The sequence below is a fragment of the Thamnophis sirtalis genome, unplaced genomic scaffold, assembly GCF_051295495.1.
Source record: "Thamnophis sirtalis isolate CommonGarterSnake01/CBP01778 unplaced genomic scaffold, rThaSir2_p1.2 scaffold_5, whole genome shotgun sequence".
Lineage (NCBI taxonomy): Eukaryota > Metazoa > Chordata > Lepidosauria > Squamata > Natricidae > Thamnophis > Thamnophis sirtalis.
In genome coordinates this window covers 34870215-34893725 of record NW_028261385.1, presented here as the reverse complement: position 1 = coordinate 34893725, position 23511 = coordinate 34870215, and the positions used below count along the sequence as shown (strand labels likewise).

General features: G+C 37.2%; 1 protein-coding gene across 2 annotated transcripts; it reads left to right on the top strand.

Annotated features, from left to right (window-relative positions):
• Nucleotides 1–587: 587 nt before the first annotated feature.
• AGGF1 (angiogenic factor with G-patch and FHA domains 1) lies at nucleotides 588–23073 on the top strand. Of its 2 annotated transcripts, XM_014053673.2 has the most exons (14): nucleotides 590–1012; nucleotides 3194–3293; nucleotides 5194–5381; nucleotides 6692–6838; nucleotides 9551–9739; nucleotides 11021–11354; nucleotides 12915–13026; nucleotides 14178–14229; nucleotides 14355–14456; nucleotides 14684–14849; nucleotides 16875–16957; nucleotides 18374–18501; nucleotides 19283–19382; nucleotides 21884–23073. In XM_014053673.2, the coding sequence occupies exons 1-14, from the start codon at nucleotides 860–862 to the stop codon at nucleotides 22067–22069; spliced, it is 2040 nt and encodes a 679-aa protein (XP_013909148.2). In that variant the 5' UTR covers nucleotides 590–859; the 3' UTR covers nucleotides 22070–23073. The 2 variants fall into 2 exon arrangements, with proteins under 2 accessions (XP_087571744.1, XP_013909148.2); XM_087715618.1 differs by lacking the exon at nucleotides 14355–14456 and having other exon boundaries at nucleotides 588–1012.
• The last annotated feature ends 438 nt before the right edge of the window (nucleotides 23074–23511 follow it).

Below are 23511 nucleotides of genomic sequence, written 5' to 3'. Positions count from 1 at the left end.
TGCTCATCTTTCAAAACCAAAGAGCCAGCGCTGTCTGAAGACGTCTCCATGGTCATGTGGCTGGCATGACTAAATGCCGAAAGCCCATGGAACCCTGTTACCTTCCCGCCAAAGGTGGTTCCTATTTTTTCTACTTCCATTGTTTACATGCTTTCGAACTGATAGGTTGGCAGAAGCTGGGAGGGGAGCTCAGCGTCTTAGCTACTGAGCCACCTCGTCCCTAAACAAATGTTAAGTAATCAATAACACATGCATAATAGGTTACTGAAGACAAACACTTGCCAGTACAAATATTAATTCTAAAATATTTGAGCTAGTCACAAATATAAAAAATGCAAATATAAAGAAGCATAAGAAGCGAAAGTCTTCAAAGAAAAATATCCAGAAAGTCCAGTTGCCTTTTTTTGGGGGGTGGGAGGGAAGCACCTTTGGGATTACAGGCCAAAGACAGCATGCAAAAAAACCCAGGTGAGGGACAGACAAATCCCGGCCGGGAGAGGAGGACACAGCTGTTCGATCCCCGTTTGGCGCAGCTGAAGGCGTCACTTCCTCCCTTCTCAGGAAGAGCGACGAGGCCGCCCATAATCCCCGACGAACTTTGTTGTGTTTTCTTGAGGGAGGAAGAAGACCAACGAGGAACCGAGGGGCAGGGGGAGAAAAAAAGGAGAAGCGGCCGACTCTTCTGTGGCGTTGGGGTGGGGAGGGGAGGCTTCCGCGGCTGCGATGGCCGCGAGGGACGTTGCGGAGGCAGCGGCGCCGGCGCTGCTGAACAGGCGCCGAGGTCGCTGCTCCTCAGCCTGCCCGGCTGATCGCTGAACAGCCGCCGCTGCCGCCGCGCCTCCTGGCAGGGAGAAGCGGGATGGCCGAGGCAGCCGGCGAGTCCCCGGCTGCTGCCCTGCGGGAGAAAGTTGCTGCGCTGGAAGCGGAGTTGAGCGCCTGCCGGGGTCGACTGGAGCGGGAAAAGAAGAGGCGCCTCCAAGCCCAGGCCTGCGCGGCCAAGTTACGGAGGCAGGTAAGGGAGCTCTCGGGGACGCCCCGCGGTTCTTGCGCCTCTCCACTCCTGCCGGCTTCTCGGGGACAGGCGGCCGCTCTGCTGGGGCTGCGCAGCCGGGAACCCGCAGAGTCGGTTGCTTGACACCTCTGTTGAAGGGAGGAGGTCCGCTGGACTCTCTTTTGATTCTCTGCCGGGCCTTGGATAGAAACAGGAGGCAACCCTGACCCTCAGCTACCTCTACTTAAGTCTCCCTGACAGGGAGTAGAGTCTGGGAAAGATGTTGGGTTTGACTTGAACCTTTTTGGTCCAGTTTTCCCTAAGATTTCCCTCCTTAGATCTTGGTTTAGCATCTGCCATTCTTCTCTCAACATGGCAGCCGCCCAATATTTATTTCTGGCTTGCAGTTGTCCTGTTGAACTGATAAAATGCCATCACATCGGTTTTGACTCTATTCCTAATATTTGGTTATGGTTATGGTTAAGTTTATTTATAGGCCGCCCTTTTCCCTGAGGGGACTCAGGGCAGCTTACAACTTATATAGGAAGGGGAAACATACAAAGACATATAGGACAATACATAATTAAAAGAGTAAAGCAACATTCATTCAACATTCGGGCGGGGATGGAATATAATCTTTAACCCCAGGCCTGACGGGATAGCCAGGTCTTGAGGGCTGTGCGGAAGGTCTGGAGGGTGGTGAGGGTACGAATCTCCACGGGGAGATCGTTCCAAAGGGTCGGAGCTGCTACTGAAAAGGCTCTCCTCCGCGTAGTTGCCAGTCGACACTGACTGGCAGATGGAACTCGGAGGAGGCCCAATCTATGCGATCTAATGGGTCGTGAGGAGGTAATTGGCAGGAGGCAGTCTCTCAAGTTTGAATTCCAGAGGAAGGTAGGCTTAGAAATTTGTTAGTTGCGAAGTCGTATTTGACCCATCGCGACCCCATGGACAATTCCTTCAGGCCTTCCTGTCCTCTAGCATCCTCTGGAGTCTATTTAAGCTCACGCCTATTGCTTTCGGTGACTCCATCCAGCCACCTCATTCTCTGCCGTCCCCTTCTTTTTGCCTGCAATCTTTCCCAGCATTAGGCTCTTCTCCAGTGAGTCCTTCTCGTTATGCTTAGACATAAGTTCTCTCAAATGATTCAGAAGATGGTTAAGGACACTCAGTAGTCTTTCAGAGCCATGGAATAATAAGAATCTATTAAAAAGAGAAAAAAGCAAGTCAGTGTGATGGATAAAAGATCAATTAGGCTGCATAATCCATTTACAGGTAGCATTTGACTTGTTCAATGACCATTTGACATTATGACTTACAACCGGTCTTTGCACTTATGACTATTGCAGCATCCCTGTCATGTGATTAAAAGTCAGGCATGTGGCAATCCACTTTTATATTTACAAAAGTTGTGGTGTTGTAGGTCATGTGATCACCTTTATTGACCTTCCGGGGACTTTTGATAAGCAAATTCAATAGGGGGAAGCTGAATTTGCTTAATGAGTGCAGTGAATCACTTAATGACTGCGGCAAAAATGTTGATAAATTCAGGCACTTAACTATCACATTATTTAACAAAGCACATTTCAGTTCCAATTGTAGTTAGTTATAAGTTGAAGAGTAGCTATACAGCTAATGGCATGCTAGAAGATGATTTGGCTGGCAGACATGATCATATTTTACAAGATTTTGTTTTGGGCTCAGTTTTTTTTTAATTTCCCCCTCCCTTTAACTAAGGGAATAGACACAAAAAGCAAAAGCAAAAAAGAAGCAACCAACAATAAAAATATTATATATACTACAACTTATATATACACACAAAGTTTCAATGATGTTTGACTATAATTTCCAATACATAATCCACCTATGTAACTAACTCTTTCATATATTGCGAGTAACATTAGAACTGTGCACCATAAATGTACTTTTCCAGTGATGAAGGACAACCCTGTTACTATTAAGCAGACCATGGAAAATCCATTTCGGTTGTTCAGTGGTCAATTTCGAAGTGCTAGTAATTCAAAAGAATGTAGTTATCTGAAAGTATTAAATTTTGTCTGACAGTCAAATTAACATGCATGTCCACCAACACTTTTTTTCCTTTCTATACAAAAGAGGATTTGAAATAATGTTTTTTGGTTGAATAAGTCATACTAATCTATGTTGTGGGTTTAATTTTTAACTGCTTGTTTTATCTTGTAGGTTGAAAAACTTGGTAAAGTCAGCAATGGTGAAAGAAATGAGAAGACAACATCTTCTGTAGAAGTGCAAACTGAAGACTCTGCTGCATGGTTATATGCAGGTAATAGGAAATAATGGAAATCCTATGAAGATTCAAAATAAGGGATCCTTGTTGCTCTCTGAGCTTGATTGTTTTCTAACATTGTTTGCCAGCACTGATGATATTACCTAGTTTGGGTAATGAAACATCTGCAAAAAAACAACCAAGCTCAGAGAGCAGCAAGGACCTCTTATTTTGACCCTGAACTACAAATGTTCTCCTTTATTAGATTCAAAATAATCTTGTGGCTATTTGATGCATGCCTGTTGTGTTTGTCTTGCTGATAAAGGACTTTGTCCTAACCAATGCAAAATGCTTGAAATTGCATTGTAATTTAATTTATTATTAAAACCTTGTTACAAAATTATTTAGACAAAAGCTTCCAGTGCAACTTAAAAATAGTAATATTTAAATAATTACTTCCCATATAGACAAATACATTATTTGAAAAGAAAAAATGGATGGCGGGGAAGGGAAGAGAAGGGAGAAGCAAGTTTAATGTAGCAGTGTTTAAAATTACAGTTCATATCACGATGAGCTATAATGACAAAAGTTCAATCAAGTAACGATATGATACAATTTGAGCCAATCAAAATCAACCCTGCTTTTTTCAAGTATTTATTTGGTTATATAAATGTATTATTAATCCCTGTTTTATCTTGGGGTTTAATATTTTTTTCCAACAGTAAAGATTCATTATGATAATATACTTTTAAAACTAAAAAAATAAATATGTAACAAATCTAACATTCCTATTTGCTTATCCCTAGCTTCTATCTACCTAGAGAAGCTATCAAATCAGTTACTATCAAAATTGATGTTTTGGTTAAGGCTATTTCCCAAGGCAAATCCACTGAGAAAAATATGCTTTTAAGTATTCATAATGATTGGGATGTCTGTATAGTTTTCTTACGTATCTTTGAATTACTCTAGAAGGGCCAATAGTCTCAATATTATAGAGTCCAAGCATAGCCGGATTAACAACAGTCTTCATATTTTTTGCATGCTTTGATGCTATTTATACGATGTGTGTGTGTTTGTGTATTGTTTGTGTGTGTGTATTTATATCTACCTACCTGCTTGTCTGCCTGCCTCTATCTATCTATCTATCTATCTATCTATCTATCTATCTTTATTTATTTATTTATTTATTTATTTATTTATTTTCAAAATTTATATGCTGCCCAACCCCGAAGGACTCCGGGCGGCTTACAAAAAAAGAGAGAAAAAAGACAGTTTAAAATCACAACACCACATACATTCATTCTAATCTGGGCTGGACCTCAACAAGGAGGTCAACAGCCCCAGGCCTGCCGGAACAGCCAGGTTTTTACAGCTTTCCTGAAGGCCATGAGAGTGGATATGGTCCGGATCTCTGGGGGTAGCTGATTATCTATCTATCTATCTATCTATCTATCTATCTATCTATCTATCTATCTATCATCTATCTATCTATCTATCTATCTATCTATCTATCTATCTATCTATCTATCATCTATCTAATCTTAATGAAACTAAAAAAAACTTCCAAGAAGGTTTACAAATATTATTGTATGCTATTATTTTCTGATAAATAATGCAGCCGAAAGTTGAGAACTAAAAGCTACCCTTCTTAGAATCTTACTTTGGTATTTAAATTGTGATGGACTTTAATGCATGAACACTAGGAAATGGGATAGATAGATAGATGGATGGATGGATGGATGGATGGATGGATGGATGGATGGATGGATGGATGGATGTTGTATTTGAGCTGATAAATAAATAAATAAATAAATAAATAAACAAACTAAATACATGCATACATACATACATACACACACACACACATACATACATACATATATATAATGAATATTGTCTCAGATGTAAAATTCTTCATTCTTTCAGATGTCTAATTCTTCACTCTAATTTTTAACAGATTATTACTATCCTCATGATTATTACAACTGTTCTGAAGTATCCATTGCACCAGTGCAACCAAACCATGATAATGAAATATTGAACTCAAATTGTACAGATCATTTACAATTAGACAATCATTTTGATGTTAAAGACAGACAGCAAGATGAGCTTGAGGAACAGGAAAACATAATAAATAATGCGCAGGTAAGCTTGCTTATTTGTCAAATTTATATTTTCATTCAAAAATTGTTTGCGGCATATTTCATTGTTCATTTCATTTTTCTAACTTCTTTTAAATTAATGTATATTTAGAGATGCTGGAAGTTCACTAATAAACAACAATGTACTAAATGGATACTAAGATTAATCTACCAGGACAAAAATTAATTATATATGTCATCATTCTGGCTATTGATGCTTGTAGCATTATTTTGAATTATCTATATAGAATGATGCATGAAAAAAGAAACATGTTTCTCTAAATAAACTTAAAACTCTTTTAATTGTAGTTGTGTATTATCCAGCAGCGGGATTCACTTATCTTCCCTACCGGTTTGCAAATGTGAGCACGAATGCACGCTCGCTTCTCCCACATGTGCCACCTTCTGCACATGCGCAGAAGGTTGCACATTATGTCAGGGCAGGTGGACAGAGCTCCCGGAGCCACCGCTACCAGTTCGCCCCAACTGGAAAGAACCGTCTGAATACCACCTGGTGTTATTGTATAGTAGCTGTGTATTATTGATGAAACACATGCCACTAAGTGCTTCTTTACGTTTTAGCAGCTTCCCTCCATATTGATCATTATTGCTATAATCTTAAAATAGTGTTATAGTCTATTTTAATTGTGGAAGGATTGTATCTGCATGGGCAATGCTTTGCAGTAAAGAGATGAAATAATAGTTTTTAAAATTCTATTTTTAGTAACTACAGCAATAGCATCAGTGCATTTCACAAATGGATGGAGTTAATTTTAGCAACAGTCACTATTTTCTATTCTTTTGGAAATTAGCAGAAAACTAATGTGCCACTGAATTTTATTTGCATGATTCTGTAGTCGTCTAAGAATTACAAAAAGAAAAGTTTGGAGTAATTTAAAAATACTTTATTCTGTATAATAAACATATCTTCTTTTTTACAGTGTACTTATTTCTACAAAATTTGTACAATTCTTTTGTTAGCATGATTTTTTTTAAATATTTTATATGGAACATTTATCTTTTTAAAAAGATAAGATGCAATTTATACATTGCTGTACTATGTTTGAGATTCACACACAAATAATTTATAATAAAAAGTGGGATTGGTTGCACTTATAAGCTAATATATTTAGCAGATAATATTTTGGAATGAACATATGGAATGAAATCTATCAAATAAAATGAAATCTAAACTTAGTTTGGGATTTGGTGAATCCTTCATAAAGTTACTATAAAATAATGTTTGCAAAATAAACTTTGCAAAATTCCTACATAACATAATTTATCATGGTATATTGTATTTCTTAATCCTAGAAATCAAAAGATGTTTCATTAACAGAAGGCACATTAGCAGAAAGTCTGAGAGCTGCTGCAGAAGCTGCTGTAACACAAACAGGATTTACATATGATGAAAATACTGGATTATATTATGACCATAGCACTGGATTCTATTATAATTCGGTAAAGTTTTTTTTACATTGAATTTTAATTGTTGAATTGCAGAGGGGCATTGAATTACAGTAGGGTGATCCCATTTAATATTCATATTCTGAGATCAGTGATGCAATCAGAAAAGGAGTTTAATGTAACAGTATCAATTTAACATTGTTAAATGTATATTTTAAAACTAACCTAACAATGACAAAATAAAGCACTTTCATTGAATTAATTATACCAAAAATCTGGAAATACAGAAACTAAAATATAGCATCCAGAATTGTGCTACATGTATTTAACTGAAAAAATAATTCATCCAAAAATATTGAACAGAGGGCAATAAAAGTCAGACTTGTTTTAATAGTAAAGCTTTATTTATAAAGATTACTTAGGCACTTTTAACTTGAAGGATTCTAAGAAGTGTAGAAAGATATGCACATTATATATTGACACAGCCAGTGTATATAATAAGAAATGCATTCAAAGAAAAAATATATACATAGTTGGGGAGAAGGGGAGAGAAAATAGGGATGAAGAAAAAAGGCATCAGAAAAAGATTTTTTCTATCTACTTTTTCTTTGTCTCTTCCTTACTGCTTCACATTTTTTTCTTTGACTGACACAGTCAAAGTAAACAAAAGTACAAGCAACTGCAAGAAGGATGGTATTATACTTAACAGTTACACATTTGGTGCCAGCAATTCCATACCAGTTAGGTCTCAGACCTAAAATTTCCCAAGTTTTTTACAAGCTTCCAAAAGTCGATGATAGTAGAAACTATCCTTACCTTAAGGGGCAATCCAGGTATTCACTTGGATTAGGCAGACAGAATCTGTCTGAGATAAATGGCTTTGTAGATATTTGAGCTACATAGGGCTTTAATTATGAAAACTAGTACCGTATTTTCACGACCATAAGCCGCACCGGATTGTAAGCCGCAGTATCAGTTAATGTTAATTTTTTAAACTTTTTTCACATATAAAGCGCACCGGGTTATAAGCCGCGCTCAGAGACCCGGCTCCCCTTGGTTCCTCATCGAATCACGTGCGCAGGTTGCAACTGGAACTCCATCTGCCCGAGTTGGGGCATTTTCTGGCTTGGGACGCTCCGGCGGCTTCTTCGGAGGCAGCCCGCCGGCTTCGGCGAAGGCTGGGACGGAGAGCGCGGCGACCGTGGAGCATGTGCAAAGTACTTTTGCCTCCACGCCGGCCCCCCTCACCGCGCGCCGGCCTTCGGGGATGAAGGGGCAGGACTTCCCGGGCGGAAGGCATGCCTGGCTCTGCGGCTCCAGCCCCGGCACCTTTCGGCCGAGCCTCTCCTGCCAGGCGGCCGCCTTCCTCCGCTGAGCGGCCCCGCGCAACCACGCCACCCCGGGAGATCGCCAGAGCAGGGGCCTGGGGCGCCGCGGTCAGGTCGCTCTGTCCTCTCCGCCTCCCGCGCCTTGCCCGCCGCCCGCCCGCCCAGGATGCTGACCTACTGCCATGCCCCGCGCCTGCCACTGGCCCGCTCCTGCACCTCCGCTGCCGCCGCCGCCGCCCTGCTCGGAGTCCTCTGGCTGCACACCTGCTGCGGCATGCCCCATGTCATCCGCATCGGTGAGCCAGGCGGGGGGGATGGGGGCGGGCAGGGCGCCCGGGTTGCGGTCCCCGAGGCGGGCGGGTGGGCGCACGTGGCAGGCGTCGGCTAGCGGGACATTTCTGGCGTGGGAGGCTTCGGGCTCCGCTGCTCTCCCGGCTCTTGCCCGGCCGGCGTGGTGTGCTGGGAAGACCGGCGCCGCACCGGCCACCCGCGCACCCTTGACCGGCAGCGCAGAGCCGGCTGGGGCGCGGAGCGGAGTTAGGCAGGGCGACTGCCGGGGCGGATGGGGTGCTCGGCGCCGGCAAATCCTGAAGGGCTGCGCTGGTCTGCCGTCCCTTCTTGCGGCGGCGGGGGTGACGGAACAGCCCAGTCTATAGGGGCTGGGAGCTGGGTGGCTCTCTGCTCCGACTCAGAAAGTAGCGAGGTTGAAGGGAGAGACCCGAGGGACGTGTGCATGCTTGCGAGCTTCAAGTTTGAGCGTCGGGAGGGAGAGATTTTCGATCTTTTTTCACACATAAAGCGCACCGGGTTATAAGCCGCACTGCCGGTTTTTGATAAAATTTTAGGATTTTCAGTGCGGCTTATAGTCGTGAAAATACGGTACTTTGAATTCTGTTGTGAAAACTTTTGATATAGTGAAATCACTATATGATGTACAGTAATTGTTTACATATGGTCTTAAATAACAGTCTTATGTAAGGTGAATTACAGTAATTCATACAGTAGAAGACAAAAAGGCACGAGTGATATCTGTTACAAACAAAAGTAGAATGTTACCATTACTTTATTTGCACTGCTGGAATTAAAAGTTTAGCCAAGGACTACATTACATAGATGGGTTTTTGCAGATATACCAAGACTTATTTTATGCCTCCCTCTCTACCACACACAGTGTATACATTGTTGCAGAACTTGTTCCAGAGTGTTCACAATTGTCCAAAAAGAGTTGGGATGAGATATACAGTGAGGGGAAGCAGAACAATTGTTTGAATCAAATGACATCATTTTTAAAATCAAATGCTTTTATGGATAATATCTCTTGCAAAGTGTTTTTACAAAATATATTGTCAAGTGTTATAGTATTTATCTGTCAAACTACATAGTAATATGTATAAAATACCAGATGTAAAGATATGGTGCATATTTAACTTTATTAAAGGAAAATCAGCTGTATTATGATCCAACCACTGGAATTTATTATTACTGTGATGTTGAAAGTGGCCGATACCAGTTCCACTCTCGAGTGGATCTACAGTCTTATGGAACTGAAACTCTTCAGAGCAGCAGAGACAGAAAAAGCAAAAAGAAACGAAAAGATGCAGAATGCTCTAGGACAAATGAGCACAAGGTATTTACTTAGTAAATGATTTTTAGTTCTTTCCTTCAGGAAAATATGGTGATTATAATTTGAAATGCAGATCAATTATGGCAGCAGTTATTGTATATTTGATGTCACAATAATTCAGTGAAGTGTAATTTGTAGCTTTTTTCCTGATTATCTCAAGTCCAATTGGAACGGACAAAGATGTTTCCTTTCGGAATACTGAGTTGGACTATGACCCCCAATAAGCCGTACTTCCCAATAAAATTATTTTGATGATTTTAAAAATTTTATACTGATTATTGGAAGGAAATTTGATTTATTTGGTTTTTTGCCTTTAGATAGATTAAGGCAGGTCATTTAAGGTGTAAGTCATCATAAATTATCTGTTCCTACAGATAATTTAAAAAAAAAATTATGGGCTCTATATATGTTACACTTTGTCCTAAATAATGCATGAAGTCGCTTCTCCTGCTTTGAGGTAAGTAATATTTTGGCCTTAACAATAAATAAAATGAGTGGTAGATAAAACAAGGAACTTAAATTGCTTATGGGCTCATTGAAAGAATTTGTATCCTTAAAAGTGAATATAAAATAAATTAGCAGCAGCACTAAAACAGGCACAATTTCTTTCCTTTGGGAATTATAGGTTTTGGCTTTTGGATGCATTTTATAAGATACACCATCTTGGTTGAAAACTGTTGACAAAATGCAGCATGTTATCCAGTTAAAGATTATGGGAATAGGAGTTTTAGTAGTATATGGGTAGATAACCAGAAAAGTAACAATGAATTAACAAAACAATGGTTAACAGTCTTTCTCCCATAAAAAACTACCCTGATAATTCTATCCAGAATATAATAGACTCACTTCTGTAAAAGAAACAAGTGGTCTTGTCCTTCTCTTTTGTCAGTTGGAGCTATATGTTTATTCCAAAGAAGAGAAATTATGTTATTGTTGAGATGAAGACAAACTATAATTATTTTTTCCTGGGTTTACGGACAGAATTTGGAAATGATGCTTAGTTGGCCAGCTGTTTATTCTAACAGATACTGAACTAAATGAAAATATAGGAAATGCTTTGGGGACAAAAGGCTAGTAGGAAAGTGACATCCAGTGCAAGGCACAATTTGTTTAAAAAAGAAAAAAAATGTTGGGAGTAGTAAGGGAATGCAGCCATTATATTTTGCCATACTTGTTAAAGTGATCAAAGTGAATTCTCATTATCCTGCTATATACTCTCTGTGTATCTGTACACACACACAAATTTTAAAACTTAACTACATTCCTTTTTCTATAAATCTTCAGAATCTGAACACAGAAGAACAAAAGTCATCTAGCAGTCTGAATTGCCTTTTTGCCCCTAATGAACCAGGTTCTCCAGGAGAGGAAGAATTTCCAGATGTGAAAAAGGCTAAAGTGGACCTTGATACAAGAAATAGTCAAAAGACTAAGGAATCTGTTACTGCCAACGGAAGTAGTATAAACGCAGAGTTTACTGCTAGTATAGAAGACAGTAGAACAGATACAGAAAGTGAGCCAGAAGAAGGTGAAATCACAGACACTGAACAGGAGGAATATAGCAGTGAAAATGAAGCGACAAGTGAAGAAACTGTAAATTCAGAAGATGTGGATAGTGAAGGTAAAATTAAAGGTTTTTTTGAAGGATCTTTTTATGAAGGATATTTAGGAATAATATTTGCAGATTGGAAACGATAAAAAATAATTGTTAGAAAATTGAATTATACACATTTGAATGCAAAACTGTCAAAATCAAGTTCTTCAGTGAAGTACATAAAATATCCCAATGTCCTGCTTATAAATATTGCAGTTAAGTATGATCCATAATTAGAAAAATATATCAAGTAAAAACTTATTGTGCACATAGTTCTTTATATGGATATTGATAGAAAAAAGTAAACATGGACTTGAAAACACATGTTCAGAAAAACTATTTTTACAAGTGGGCATAAGATGCTTATTGATATAAATTAGTTATTAAGATGGTAATACTCTTTAAAAAGTACTTAAAGTTCACAGAAAGTTCAATAACATTTAGTCTGCTGCTGAGAAAAAGTAAGTATCACTTCTGTTTTGTTCCAGACTGCTCCAGGAAAATAGACAATCGATGTAGTCCTCGATTTACGATCACAATTGAGCCCAAAATTTCTGTTGTGAGAAACTTGTGAATTTGGCCCATTATATGGCCTTTATTGCCACAGTTGTTAAATGTATCACTGAAATTGTTAAGTTAGTAACATGGTTGTTAAATGAATTTGGCTTCCCCATTATTCTGCTTGTCAGAATGTCGCAAAAGGTGATCATATGATCCCAGGACACTGCACCTGTCAGTTGCCAAGCATCTGAATTTTGATCAAATGACCATAAAAATACTGCAATGGTTGTAAGTGTGAAAAACAGTCATTAATCACTTTTTTAGTGCCATGGTAACTGAACGGTCACTAAATGAATTGTTGTAAGGTGAAGATTACCTATACAGCTTTTCAGCGTTTGTTGATTTCTAAAATATAGAACTCTTAGGATCCATCTTTCAATTACTGCCATTAAATATCAACTAAATAAGAAGCAAATGTCTACATAATTAGGAATTCTGTTCTATTCATTCAGTGGCCAATGAAAGATGCTTAAGAGAAATCCACATGAATGTAATGGTATTATCTCATTCTCTTCTCCTCCCCCCACTCTTCAAATTAACAAGATATGTAATACCTACAAATGCATTTCCCATAAGAGATTTTTCCTCTCAAATAACAGAATACAGCAGCTCTCTTCATTGCTGCTTTCACTTAATCTGACAAAGTTATTACTACATCAGTTTAGGATTAGCACATTGAAGTGGGGACATGTTCTCTCTGTTCATTTGGTTACTCTAAGATTATTTTAGCTGTATTAATGCTATATTCTTTTCCTATATATGCAATACCAAGAAGTATCTCTCTAGAGTTACAATGATTAGCATTGGTCTTTAATGGCTACACCTTGGGAAAACAAGTTTGCCAATTTTTCTCTTGTAGATATGGCTGCATTATTCATATTTTAAGTTTTACATAGTTTTTGTGAATTTTATATATTGCTTCCACATATATATCTATACATTGGCTGAAAATCAAATATGGTTTCTAATTCTCTTTTGGGGATGCAGAGAAAAGTTTCTTATCCTGATACTGATTTATTTATTTAGATGAAGACAAGATCTGGCCACCTTGTATCAGAGTGATCGTAATTAGGTCACCAGTACTGCAGATGGGGTCTCTGTATATCATCACAGCTGTGAAACCTGCCACAATTGGAAGGTACCGCACAATTGTTAATGAGATGTCTAGATTTCTGTCTTAATTCCATCCTGTTTATTCATATTTGTAATATTTTTAATGATCATCTTCATAATCAAGGCTTCATTTTGAGTGAACCTGATTTCTTATATAAGTATTGATTATAATGAATGTACTGATTTACTATTTTAAAACAACTCAATTAGATTTTTTCATTAAAATACACAAAAACAGATGCATGTATATGTAACTGTATATATAGGAAGTGCACTGAGGAGACACAGATAAAAGTGTCCTAAAGTTACGACCACATGTGTTCTTTTTTAGTTTCCTTACTGCTGCTTAGGTAGAGACTCCTATCCTTGCATAAAAGGCATTTGAATCCATTGGGGTTGGAATTTTTTTTTCTTGTTTGTAAATTCCACTTTTTCTCTTGGTTTATTATCTCATTATAAGGCATTTTGGTGGACTCTTGAATCTGGTCTGCTGGATATGAGAAAATCAGCATTTTGTGTGTGTGTGCGCTCGCATGCATGCACAAGTAAGTGACTATCTGAATCTTGCTCCTTTCTAATAATAATCCCTTCTAAGTCCACTGATGGACTTAACTGATGTCTCTGGACAATATTGGCAGTAACTGATGGGCATTTCTGACAGTGCTGGATGAAATTACTGTTTAATTCAGATTTACAGTAGGGTTTTGTAGAAATTTATGAAAATAACTAGATTCAAATGTTCCACAGTGAAGTGAAGAAGAAAAAAAGAATAAATTTGTACCTGGACATGGGCAAAATTTAGAGGACCTTCTCTAAGCCCATTTTAATGGAACCAGGGTATACCATTCATTATTTAACCAAATAAAAAAACAGTAAAAGATCATTCAACTTTTCTAATATGAAAAGTGCTATTTTACTAAAAAAAAAAATTAGCCTCAAAATTCAGAGTTATATGTCTAGTGTACTTACAGATCTCAAAAGTTAATTTTTTTTAAAGTGTGTCTCTGGTAACCCAAAGGTTTCCAGCTGGCAATTAAAGGAATGCTGACATAATCACTAATGAGGGATTCTGCCAATGAAGTCGAGTCTGCCATGGACTGCTGAGGCTAGTCTTGCTTCTCAGTGAATATATGTGCCATGTATCCCCAGACTTTAACAATTACTTCTTTTTAACAGAGAGAAAGGGATGGAACATACCCTGCAGATTCCAGAGGCCTCTGTCAGCAAGGTAATTAATTCTTTAAGCATGTTTATGTAATTGGAAAGATGATTACAGCAGAAAAAAATGGATTTATTACATTTTAAATGTTTTACAATATTTATGTACTTGCTATCAAAATATTTTTCTGTTAGTTCCACGTAGAAGTATACTTTGATCATGAATTGCAAAGTTATGTTCTTGTGGATCAAGGCAGTCAGAATGGCACTGTGGTTAATGGAAACCAAATTCTTCAGGTGAGTATAACAAAGAAACATTCTTCTGGCTGATGTTGTTGACCCCTGCCTTTCCCCAGCACTTCAAATGGCCACTTCTCTATCCTTTCTGCTCAGCTGTGACACTGCTAAATGCATGTTTTGCTGTGTCACATACAATCCTCCCTATACCTTTCTCTCTGAAGTAATGGTCCCAGGTTCTCTTGTTAATTTTCTGCTTCCCAGATCTCGTGTTCATTTATTTACAGCCTAAAACAAAAAGTGACCCCCATGTTCTGGAACACGGCGATGAAGTGAAGATTGGAGAAACTGTACTATCTTTTCATATTCACCCTGGTAGTGAAACCTGCGATGGATGTGAACCAGGGCAAGTCAGAGCCCATCTTCGCCTTGATAAGAAAAATGAATGTTCTAGTAAGTAATGAAATATGGTTAACTTCTAAGGAAAAGTTAAAACAAAACATTATATTGAAAATAATATTGTATAGTTAAGTAAGTCAACCTGAAAAACTCTTAGACATAGATATGTGGATCTTCCAAAGATAGGAAACATTCAAGAGCTTTTTATGAGGCAATATATTATAAAACTCAGATAAGATAGAGAATAATAGAAAATTCAAGTCATTAAGCTTGCATGGTTAGAGTCTTAAGATAAAGAAGAAAATGAGTTTATTTAATAAATTAGATTTATAAGATGTCATATACCAGTACTTTTTAGACTACTGAAAATGCTGATTTTAGCAGTTACTGAGATTTGCTGAAAATTGCCTTAATATGTTAAAAATAAATATTTTTAGTACTGAAGCTTTTTATGTTTTTAATGCACAAAATATTCAACCTAATGGTGTTAGTCTAATGGTGTAAGCCCATGATAACGAACCTATGACACACGTGCCAGAGCTGGCACGCAGAGACCTCTCTCTGGGCATGTGCACCGTCGCCAGCTGCTCTTCATGTGTGCCAACCGTCGGGTCTTCAGTGTCTGAAAATGGCCTGAAAACAGCCCGAAAAACAGCCAAAAAACAAGCATGCGTGCACTGCCCAGCTGGTCTTCAGGTTTCTGGCACTCCGGCATTCGCACATGCACTTATGTTCTGGTTTGGGCTCTTGGTGCCGAAAAGGTTCGCCATCACTGGTGTAAGCTAATGGTCTTAGCCATATTAAGCAGCCTGAATTCAAGAACTGAAACGTTTTCAAACTTAACTTTTTTCATCTTTGTTTTAAGTGACAGTCTCAAATTGTCTCTCAATTCAGGATGCTGAATATAGGCATATATTTATTTATTTTTTAGTCAATTGACAGCTCTTATGCTATATTTGATCTAGATATATTAGAGGAAAATACAGTTCTTTGCCTCCTTTCTAGTTGGGGTCACCATTCTCACTGCTCAGTTTAGCATAAGATTCACCAAGATAAACTTTACAGATAGCTCAAAACAATATTTCTACATTGGGGGGCAAAGGGCTACATTTGTGCATGGGTTAGATTTTGGAATTTTACATTTGTGTTTTTTCCAAATGAGAGGTGGTTTCTTAATATTAGTCCTATTCTCAGACATATTTTATATTTTGTTTGAAAATGAAAATTGGCTAAAAATAATGTTTTTTTCTATCAGTTTGCTGCTGAATTTTGATACCATGATTTCTGTTCTGGGAACTGCAAAAAAGTGTATAGGAGTTCATCCACCTGTCTACCCAAGAAAGTAGTTACTACACAGTAGTATAAGGACAAGAAGCTGAATTTAGATAATCAATGTTCTCTAAAGTGAGCTTATTAGTCCTTTCTTACCACCTTCAGTTATAAGTGAAGCTAAAAGTATCAAGTGTTAGAAGCTAAAAAGTATAGTGGTAGATAGACACATGTTGTCCTAAGGTGTAGTTAGCCACCTGACTATTAAAATAATATACACTTGTATCCTGCTCGTCGCAAAGCAATTGAACATAAAGCTTAGTCTTTCATCGACAGAAATAAATTAACTCAAATAATAAATAACTTAAGCTCCTTCATAGGTTTTATAATGGAAGGGGAAGATAGTTGAATTTGGAAGGGGTTTTAAAGCTAGCTAATTTCATTAGGATTTAAGCCTTTGTGAGCAATAGTTCACTGGATGCATAGAATAGTTTGTTCTTATAGGACTTTAAATACATTGAGTGTGTTTAGCAAATAACAAATGTTCTTATCTTTTTCCATTTGCTAATTGATAAGGTACTCAACCTTTTCCTCTCTGTCTCTACAATTAAAATCATGCCCATTCTAAACATCTGAGGAAGTGAGCTCCTGCTTGACAATGATGATGCACTAATATTAGTTAGTCTTGAAGATACTATGAGGTAGATCAATACATTTGTATAGGTGTAAGCCTAACATGGTTAATTTGATTCCTGTCTACATGCAGTAAGTTACTGGTTTTGTTATTTGATGAAATTCTTTGTATTTCAGTTGTTCCTTCATTGACAAAAGAGGAAAAGGAATTAGTTAGAAGAAAAGAATTAAAACAAATACGTGTAAAATATGGCTTACAGGTAGATTTATTTTTAAATGTATTCTTAATTGATAATGCATTTTGGAACTTATTTTAAACATTTGGACTATTCCGATATGCCTCAGTTATGATAGTTATCAAGGTCTGTAATATAGAATGAGATGTACTACAAATAAGAATCAGGATACCATATTGGATTGAAACTGTGGAGACATCAGCTCAAGTCCTTATTCAATCATGAAACTCATTTAGTAATTTTGAATTAGTCATTCTCTCTCACCCAAGATATTTTATGTGTCATGGGGATATACTGTCCTGCATTTCCAAAGAAAATGCAGGGTATAAATACATGAATTATACCCCATTTATGAATTATGTGAGCATTTAAACTAATTTATAGAAGTGTTTTTTGCCTGGTTAGACCACAAGCAAAGGCTCTGACAGTGTCCACATCACCATCATAAACATAATATTGCCTTTTAAAGGAGTTCATTTTTATAGTAACTTATGAATGTTAAAGCAGACCTACTGGATAAAATCAAAAGACCCTTCTAATCCAACACCTAGCTTCCTATTGTAGGTAATTAGCTCCTCCTCAAAAACTCACAAATAAGTGGGTTTTTAAAAAATTATTTGGATGTACAGGTTGTTCTTGATTTAATAACAATGCATTTAGTGATGGAAGTAGAAAACAGCACTAAAAAAGTGACATGGCTGGTTTTCACACATGACTATAACAACATAGTCACATGATCAGAATTTGGATGCTTGTCAATTGGCATGTATTTATGACTGTTGCACTGTTCCAGGCAGAGGTGAGTTTCTTCTGGTTTGGCCTGGATCAGGCGAATTGATAGTGGTGGCAACTGGAGGCTCCACCCATCTGCCCGGACGCTTCTGCACATGCGCAAAAGCGTCGCGCATGAGCGTACACAAGAAAACCAATAGTAAAAAAAAAATTGGAAACCTACCACTGGTTCCAGGGTCATGTGATCACCATTTCTAACCTTCCCAGCTGGCTTCTGACAAGCAAAGTCAATGGGGGACTCCAGATCTACTTAATGACCACATGATTCTATTAAACAGCTGCAGTGATTTGTTTAAGAACTGGGGCAAAAAAAGATTGTAAAATGGAGCACAATTCACTTAACTTTTTAGCAACAAAAAAATTTGGGCTCTATTGTGATTGTAAGTCAAGGACTACCTGTACTCCAATTTGAATCTCAAATAAGAAAAACATGTTTCTGTTTCCTCTATTATGCATACTTTATGAGTCTGTGCCATTTTCTACCCCTCCTAGTCATTTCTTTCTAAATTAAAAGAATATAAATAATTCAGTCTGTTTTTTTAAGGTCTTTCATGCCCATTATTTTTATCACAATTTCCTGTCGCAATATATGTAACTAAGGTTTTAAAAGTACCCTTAATTTATGAGATATGTTTTTGTTTTTAAAAGAATACAGAATATGAAGTTGATAAAGTTGTAAAAAATCCGAATTACAAAGACAGAGCAGGAAAGCGCCGTGAAACAGTTGGAAGTGAAGGGAACTTTTATAGAGATGATGCTCCAGCCTCCATACATGTGTAAGTTGGTTGGTTTCTTTTATTTTACATAATTAGAAGGTGTTGCACTAATACACAATATTGCAAGATTCAAATTTCTAAAAAAATCTAAAATAATTTCAAACATTACAAATAATGACTTAAAATAAGTCAAAACAACCAATGTTGTAGTCACAGCAAAGATTAAAATACATTAAAAGTATGGTAGAGACAAGCACTTTAAATTGTTCTGATAAGGATTTGACATCTGCATTAATTGGAAGTCAGGATTGGTATAATATGATCAGAATAATAGGCACTGTAAAATATTATAGTTGCATGAAGTGTTCTTGGTGCTCTCTGAGCTTTGTTGTTTCTTTGCTTTTATTACCCAAATTAGGTAACATCATCAATGCTGTAAGGAATGGGATTTGCTCTCATTGTATATTCTAGTGGCTTGCCCTGTCAGTGTTGGTGGGAGCGGTCTTGGTGATTATTTGGTTGGGCTATTTACTGTTAACTTGTTTAGCAGTTCCTTGACTGGGGTATTGGTTCTTGATCAATGTTAATCTTGGTGTTAATCTCTGCTCATCTGGATGTAGATTGCTGGTGAGGTGTTTTGGTCATAATTGTATGTTAGCACTGGAACTCGGAGATATTCCCTTGCATAAGAAGATATATTTTATATATAAATATATTTTCAAAATAAGTATTAAAATATAACCTGGTATCTTCCATTATTGGAAAATTTAAACAATTATAAAAATTTAAACAATTATTATTCCAACTCCTCTTTTCCATATTTGCTGTTTTACTTTTGAAGGGAAATTAGTGAGAATAACAAAGGACACAAACTATTGGAGAAGATGGGATGGAAGAAAGGAGAAGGACTTGGAAAAAGGGGTGGTGGAATAAAAGATCCGGTATGTATAGTTTTGTTTTCAGCAAGCAATCCCATATAAATAATGTCTTCTTAATTCTGTTTTATTTATCAAAAAGAACCCTGTTAAAACGAGTAGAATTTATTTTTAAGTATACTTGTGCTGTAGAATGAACAGGAATGGCCAATTCTGAGCGGGTCATAATTTATCTGACTGGCTGAAACTCTAATAAAGATTTTAATTAACTTCTGGTTTCATCTGGGAAAAATCTTCAAAGGTTTTACGAGCAAGTAGACTATGATGTCTTGCCTGTCCTTTCCCTGTGCCCATAACTCTAATCCATGCTTATTTCCTTTCTGCTGCCACACGTAAATTCAAGTGCAAGATACCTGGCTTCCCTCCACCCCTCTTCATGATCTCCCAGCACCTGTCTTCACCTGTGGCTACCAGTCTCCTGCCAGAGCCCATCTGCCCCTCCTCACTTGCCCAGTGTCTTTTGTTCCCTTATTTCCCTCCCACTGCTGCTGTGCACAGCATACCCAACCTTGCCCACTTGCTCTTCATCCCATCTTTTCATCGCCTTATTCTCCATTACATGCACTTTATTGCTGCTCTGTGCAAATATTGATGGTTTTGCATTTTCTCCTCTGTTCCCCATGTCAGAACAGCTCTGCTCAGAATGTTATGTGTTATTTTCAGGCACAGACTCAGAATGCGTATTCTAGCCTCTGCCTGAACATAACAAATGTGCTTTGGACAACTATTGCTTGTTCCATGCATGCAACATTTCGCAATCCCTACTACTACTACTCAGTATTAAAATATCTGTGATTTGGAACTGACCATCCTGACAATGTAGTATATACGAGCAAACCATTCCAATGAGATGCTTTTACATTGTTCAGGAACAATAGCAGAGCATATCTTCAATCATTAACTTGAGAGACCGCCTGCTGCCAATTACCTCCCACAGACCCATTAGATCTCACAGGGTTGGCCTCCTCCGGGTGCCATCTACCAGCCAATGCCACCTGGCTATTACCCGGGGGAGGGCCTTCTCTGTGGCAGCTCCGGCCCTCTGGAATGAACTCCCCGCAGGGATTCGGACCCTCACCTCTCTCCAGGCCTTCCGAAAAGCCGTCAAAACCTGGCTTTGCCGGCAGGCCTGGGGGTGATGTTCCCTCCCCTCTTGACATGTATGGTTGTGCGACTGTTGTTTACTTTTATTATTTGTATTTTGTTTTTATGTTCCCCTTTTTCCCCCTTGAATTGTTCGCTGCCCTGAGTCCTCCCGGAGAAGGGCGGCATACAAATAATAAAATTCTAATTCTAATTAAAACAAAAACTGCATTTTTTGTAAGATTGGTGCAGCTATCTCCCAACAGCCTGGGAACAGCTATAGTAAAGTAGCTGTGCATTTGTTTACATGCAGAGGCATCTGCGTGAACCTTTTAAAATAGATGGTGTTTCAATCTTTGAAAAGTTGACTTTATACATTATAGTTTGCTTTGCAAAATACCTCTTTCAAATGTTTTGCACAATCCTACAAAAAGGAGTTGCAAATAACTGCCATTTTTGACCAAATGCAGTTTTGCTTTAAAAGCAAAGGATTCTAGACACAAATGTCACATGAAATTGTATTTGCAAGGATATAGTTTCTGCACTGTAATACATTTACTGGAACTGATAAAGCAAACAAATTCAAATTTCTAAGTGGCCTTTTCATTTTTACTGCTTACTAACAAGCCTAAGAAACATGATATGCATGCATAATACGCATGGCTGTCTTGCTTACATGATATGTAACAGGGTTAAGAAATTAAGAAACCTGGTCTGAAACAGCAGTAAGACACAAGGATGATTAAATTTGGAAAAAATCTTTCAAACTGTAAGAGCTTTTGTCAGAGGTGATAAGTTCAGTTTTTCAGATCTGATCGTTTATTAGGGAAACTGGGAATTAAACCTCAGTGTCTGAATGCTGGCTGCTAAACTCACATTAGGCTTAATTAAGTTGTCTAAGAAAAATGACGTTTTTCATGTATGATAAGATTAAATGAACTAGTAGTCCACTTGATTGAAACATACATTGAAATTTGACATGGCATATTTACTTGTTTTGTTAAAACAAATTAGTGTTTAAAACATTTGAATATACTGGAAATCTTTCAATTAATATCTGATCTTGTAATATACTTGATAAAATCTTCTATGCAGTGTGATTTCCCCATCTTCTCCCTCTCTCTCTAGCCTGAATATATTTTCAGAATGTGGCCAGAAGAACAAAGTATATCAGGCCATATATTTCTATATGTTATTATATTTTCCCATTGGCCATTTTGGGTGTCTTAGTGCCTCAAGATGGATGGTCTTGTATATGCAAAGCATAAATACACACCAACAATACCTTAATATTTAAGCAAAGTAATAAGAACATTATTTCCAGGTTCTGCACACAACAGTGTTTTTCTATATCTAAAAAAATAATTATAATTATGGAATGTATATTTATTGAATTTAATTTATAAAAATTCAATGTTTAACAGATCAAACTTCAGTTACACAGAAAGCATGCAGGCTTAGGTGCAAGTATGCCTATTTCTTCTGAAGAGATTGAGATCATCAGTACCAAAAACAAAAGGAACTGGGAAAAAGCAAGAGAAAGATTTGCAGAAACATTTCAGGATTCTAAAACTCTGCAAAAATGCACCGAAGAATCTAACCCAAATTAGAAGAGCAGCAGATTTAAATTCATAATTTGTTAGCTTCTTTATGTAATTATGGTTTTTTTTTCCTTTAAAGGTGGAAATGTATTGGTTGTATATTAACTGCTATATGCACTCACTTAATTGTAAAGTACTGTCATTGTACATGTTGATTTGCTTCTCTAACACCAATTGTAATCATAAGATGTGTATGGCCTGAAACGGTCCAGTTCTTTTTGAAGAGATTTGGAAGCAAGTATGAGGGTAATTGAGGATTTTTTTTAATTCTACCACTTTGTTGAAATAATTTGTCACTTTTTTGATTCCTCATGGATCTCAAAGGAGTCTTTGGCCTGATGCAACAAAGTAAGAAACAAGAGCCAAAAGTAAAGCAATACTGATACATCTCACTTTCATAAAATGAAATCAATAGATTTTCTAAAATTAGACAACAATTCTGTTCTAAATGCAATATCACTATTTTTGGTGAGAAAATAATATACATAATGCCATATACAAGGTCTTATTTTCTTCTGTGAAGAATTCTAAGGGTTGTACATTAAGCTTCTCATATTCTATTCAGGTAGCATGTTTAGAAAATTATAATAGTCTGATTTGTACTTTTCAGCATTCAGAATTACATAATTCAGGGGCTGAACTATTATAAAATTCAGAATCTTCCTGGAATCAGTGATTGTTTTTAATGACAGGGAAGGCTGTTTCTACTCCAGTTTAGCTTTTTCAATATGCAGGGAATTCTGAGGTAGGAAAAGCAATCATAGATTTAGAAGTGGCACAGTCTAGGACTTTGGTACCATAAACTAGTCTTGAAGTTTTAGCCCTATTAGCCTTCTTATCTTCAGTCTGTACTGCCATACACCTTAAGATTTGTAAAAGACAAGCACTATTTATTAATCTTTGTCCGTTGCTGGCAATGGAATTTAGGCTGGATTCTATTTTTTTCTCCATTTTTCTTCAAAGTAGAGACTGAACATTTATTTATTGAAATGTTAATAAACATGCTTTCAAAAGATGCGCTGTGAATTTGTGTCTATGGAGATTCTCAGTCATCCAGGTCATGACACGAAATTTGTATAAGTTTTGTAATTATATAGAATAATTGCATTGTGGGTAATTAATCTGAACAATGGCTAATAGACCAATACTTGGTTTTATTTTTGTTTTTTTTTAAGATGTTTGAATTTTTACATCAAAGATCATTCAGCCCACATTTCATCTAAATATCACTATTTAAATTTCTAGAGGTGAAACTGATTTAATTTTAAAACTATTTAATCTTTCAGATTAAATTACTGGGTTTGAGGTGGCATGTTCATTCTTAAGTAATCAAAAATGCCTTCAGTTCTTTAAATGGCACCTATTACAGCTCAATCATGTCTACTTCCTTAGCTCAGACAGCAAATAATAATAAATTGTATTGAAATAATTGTAACATAATGTTAATATCA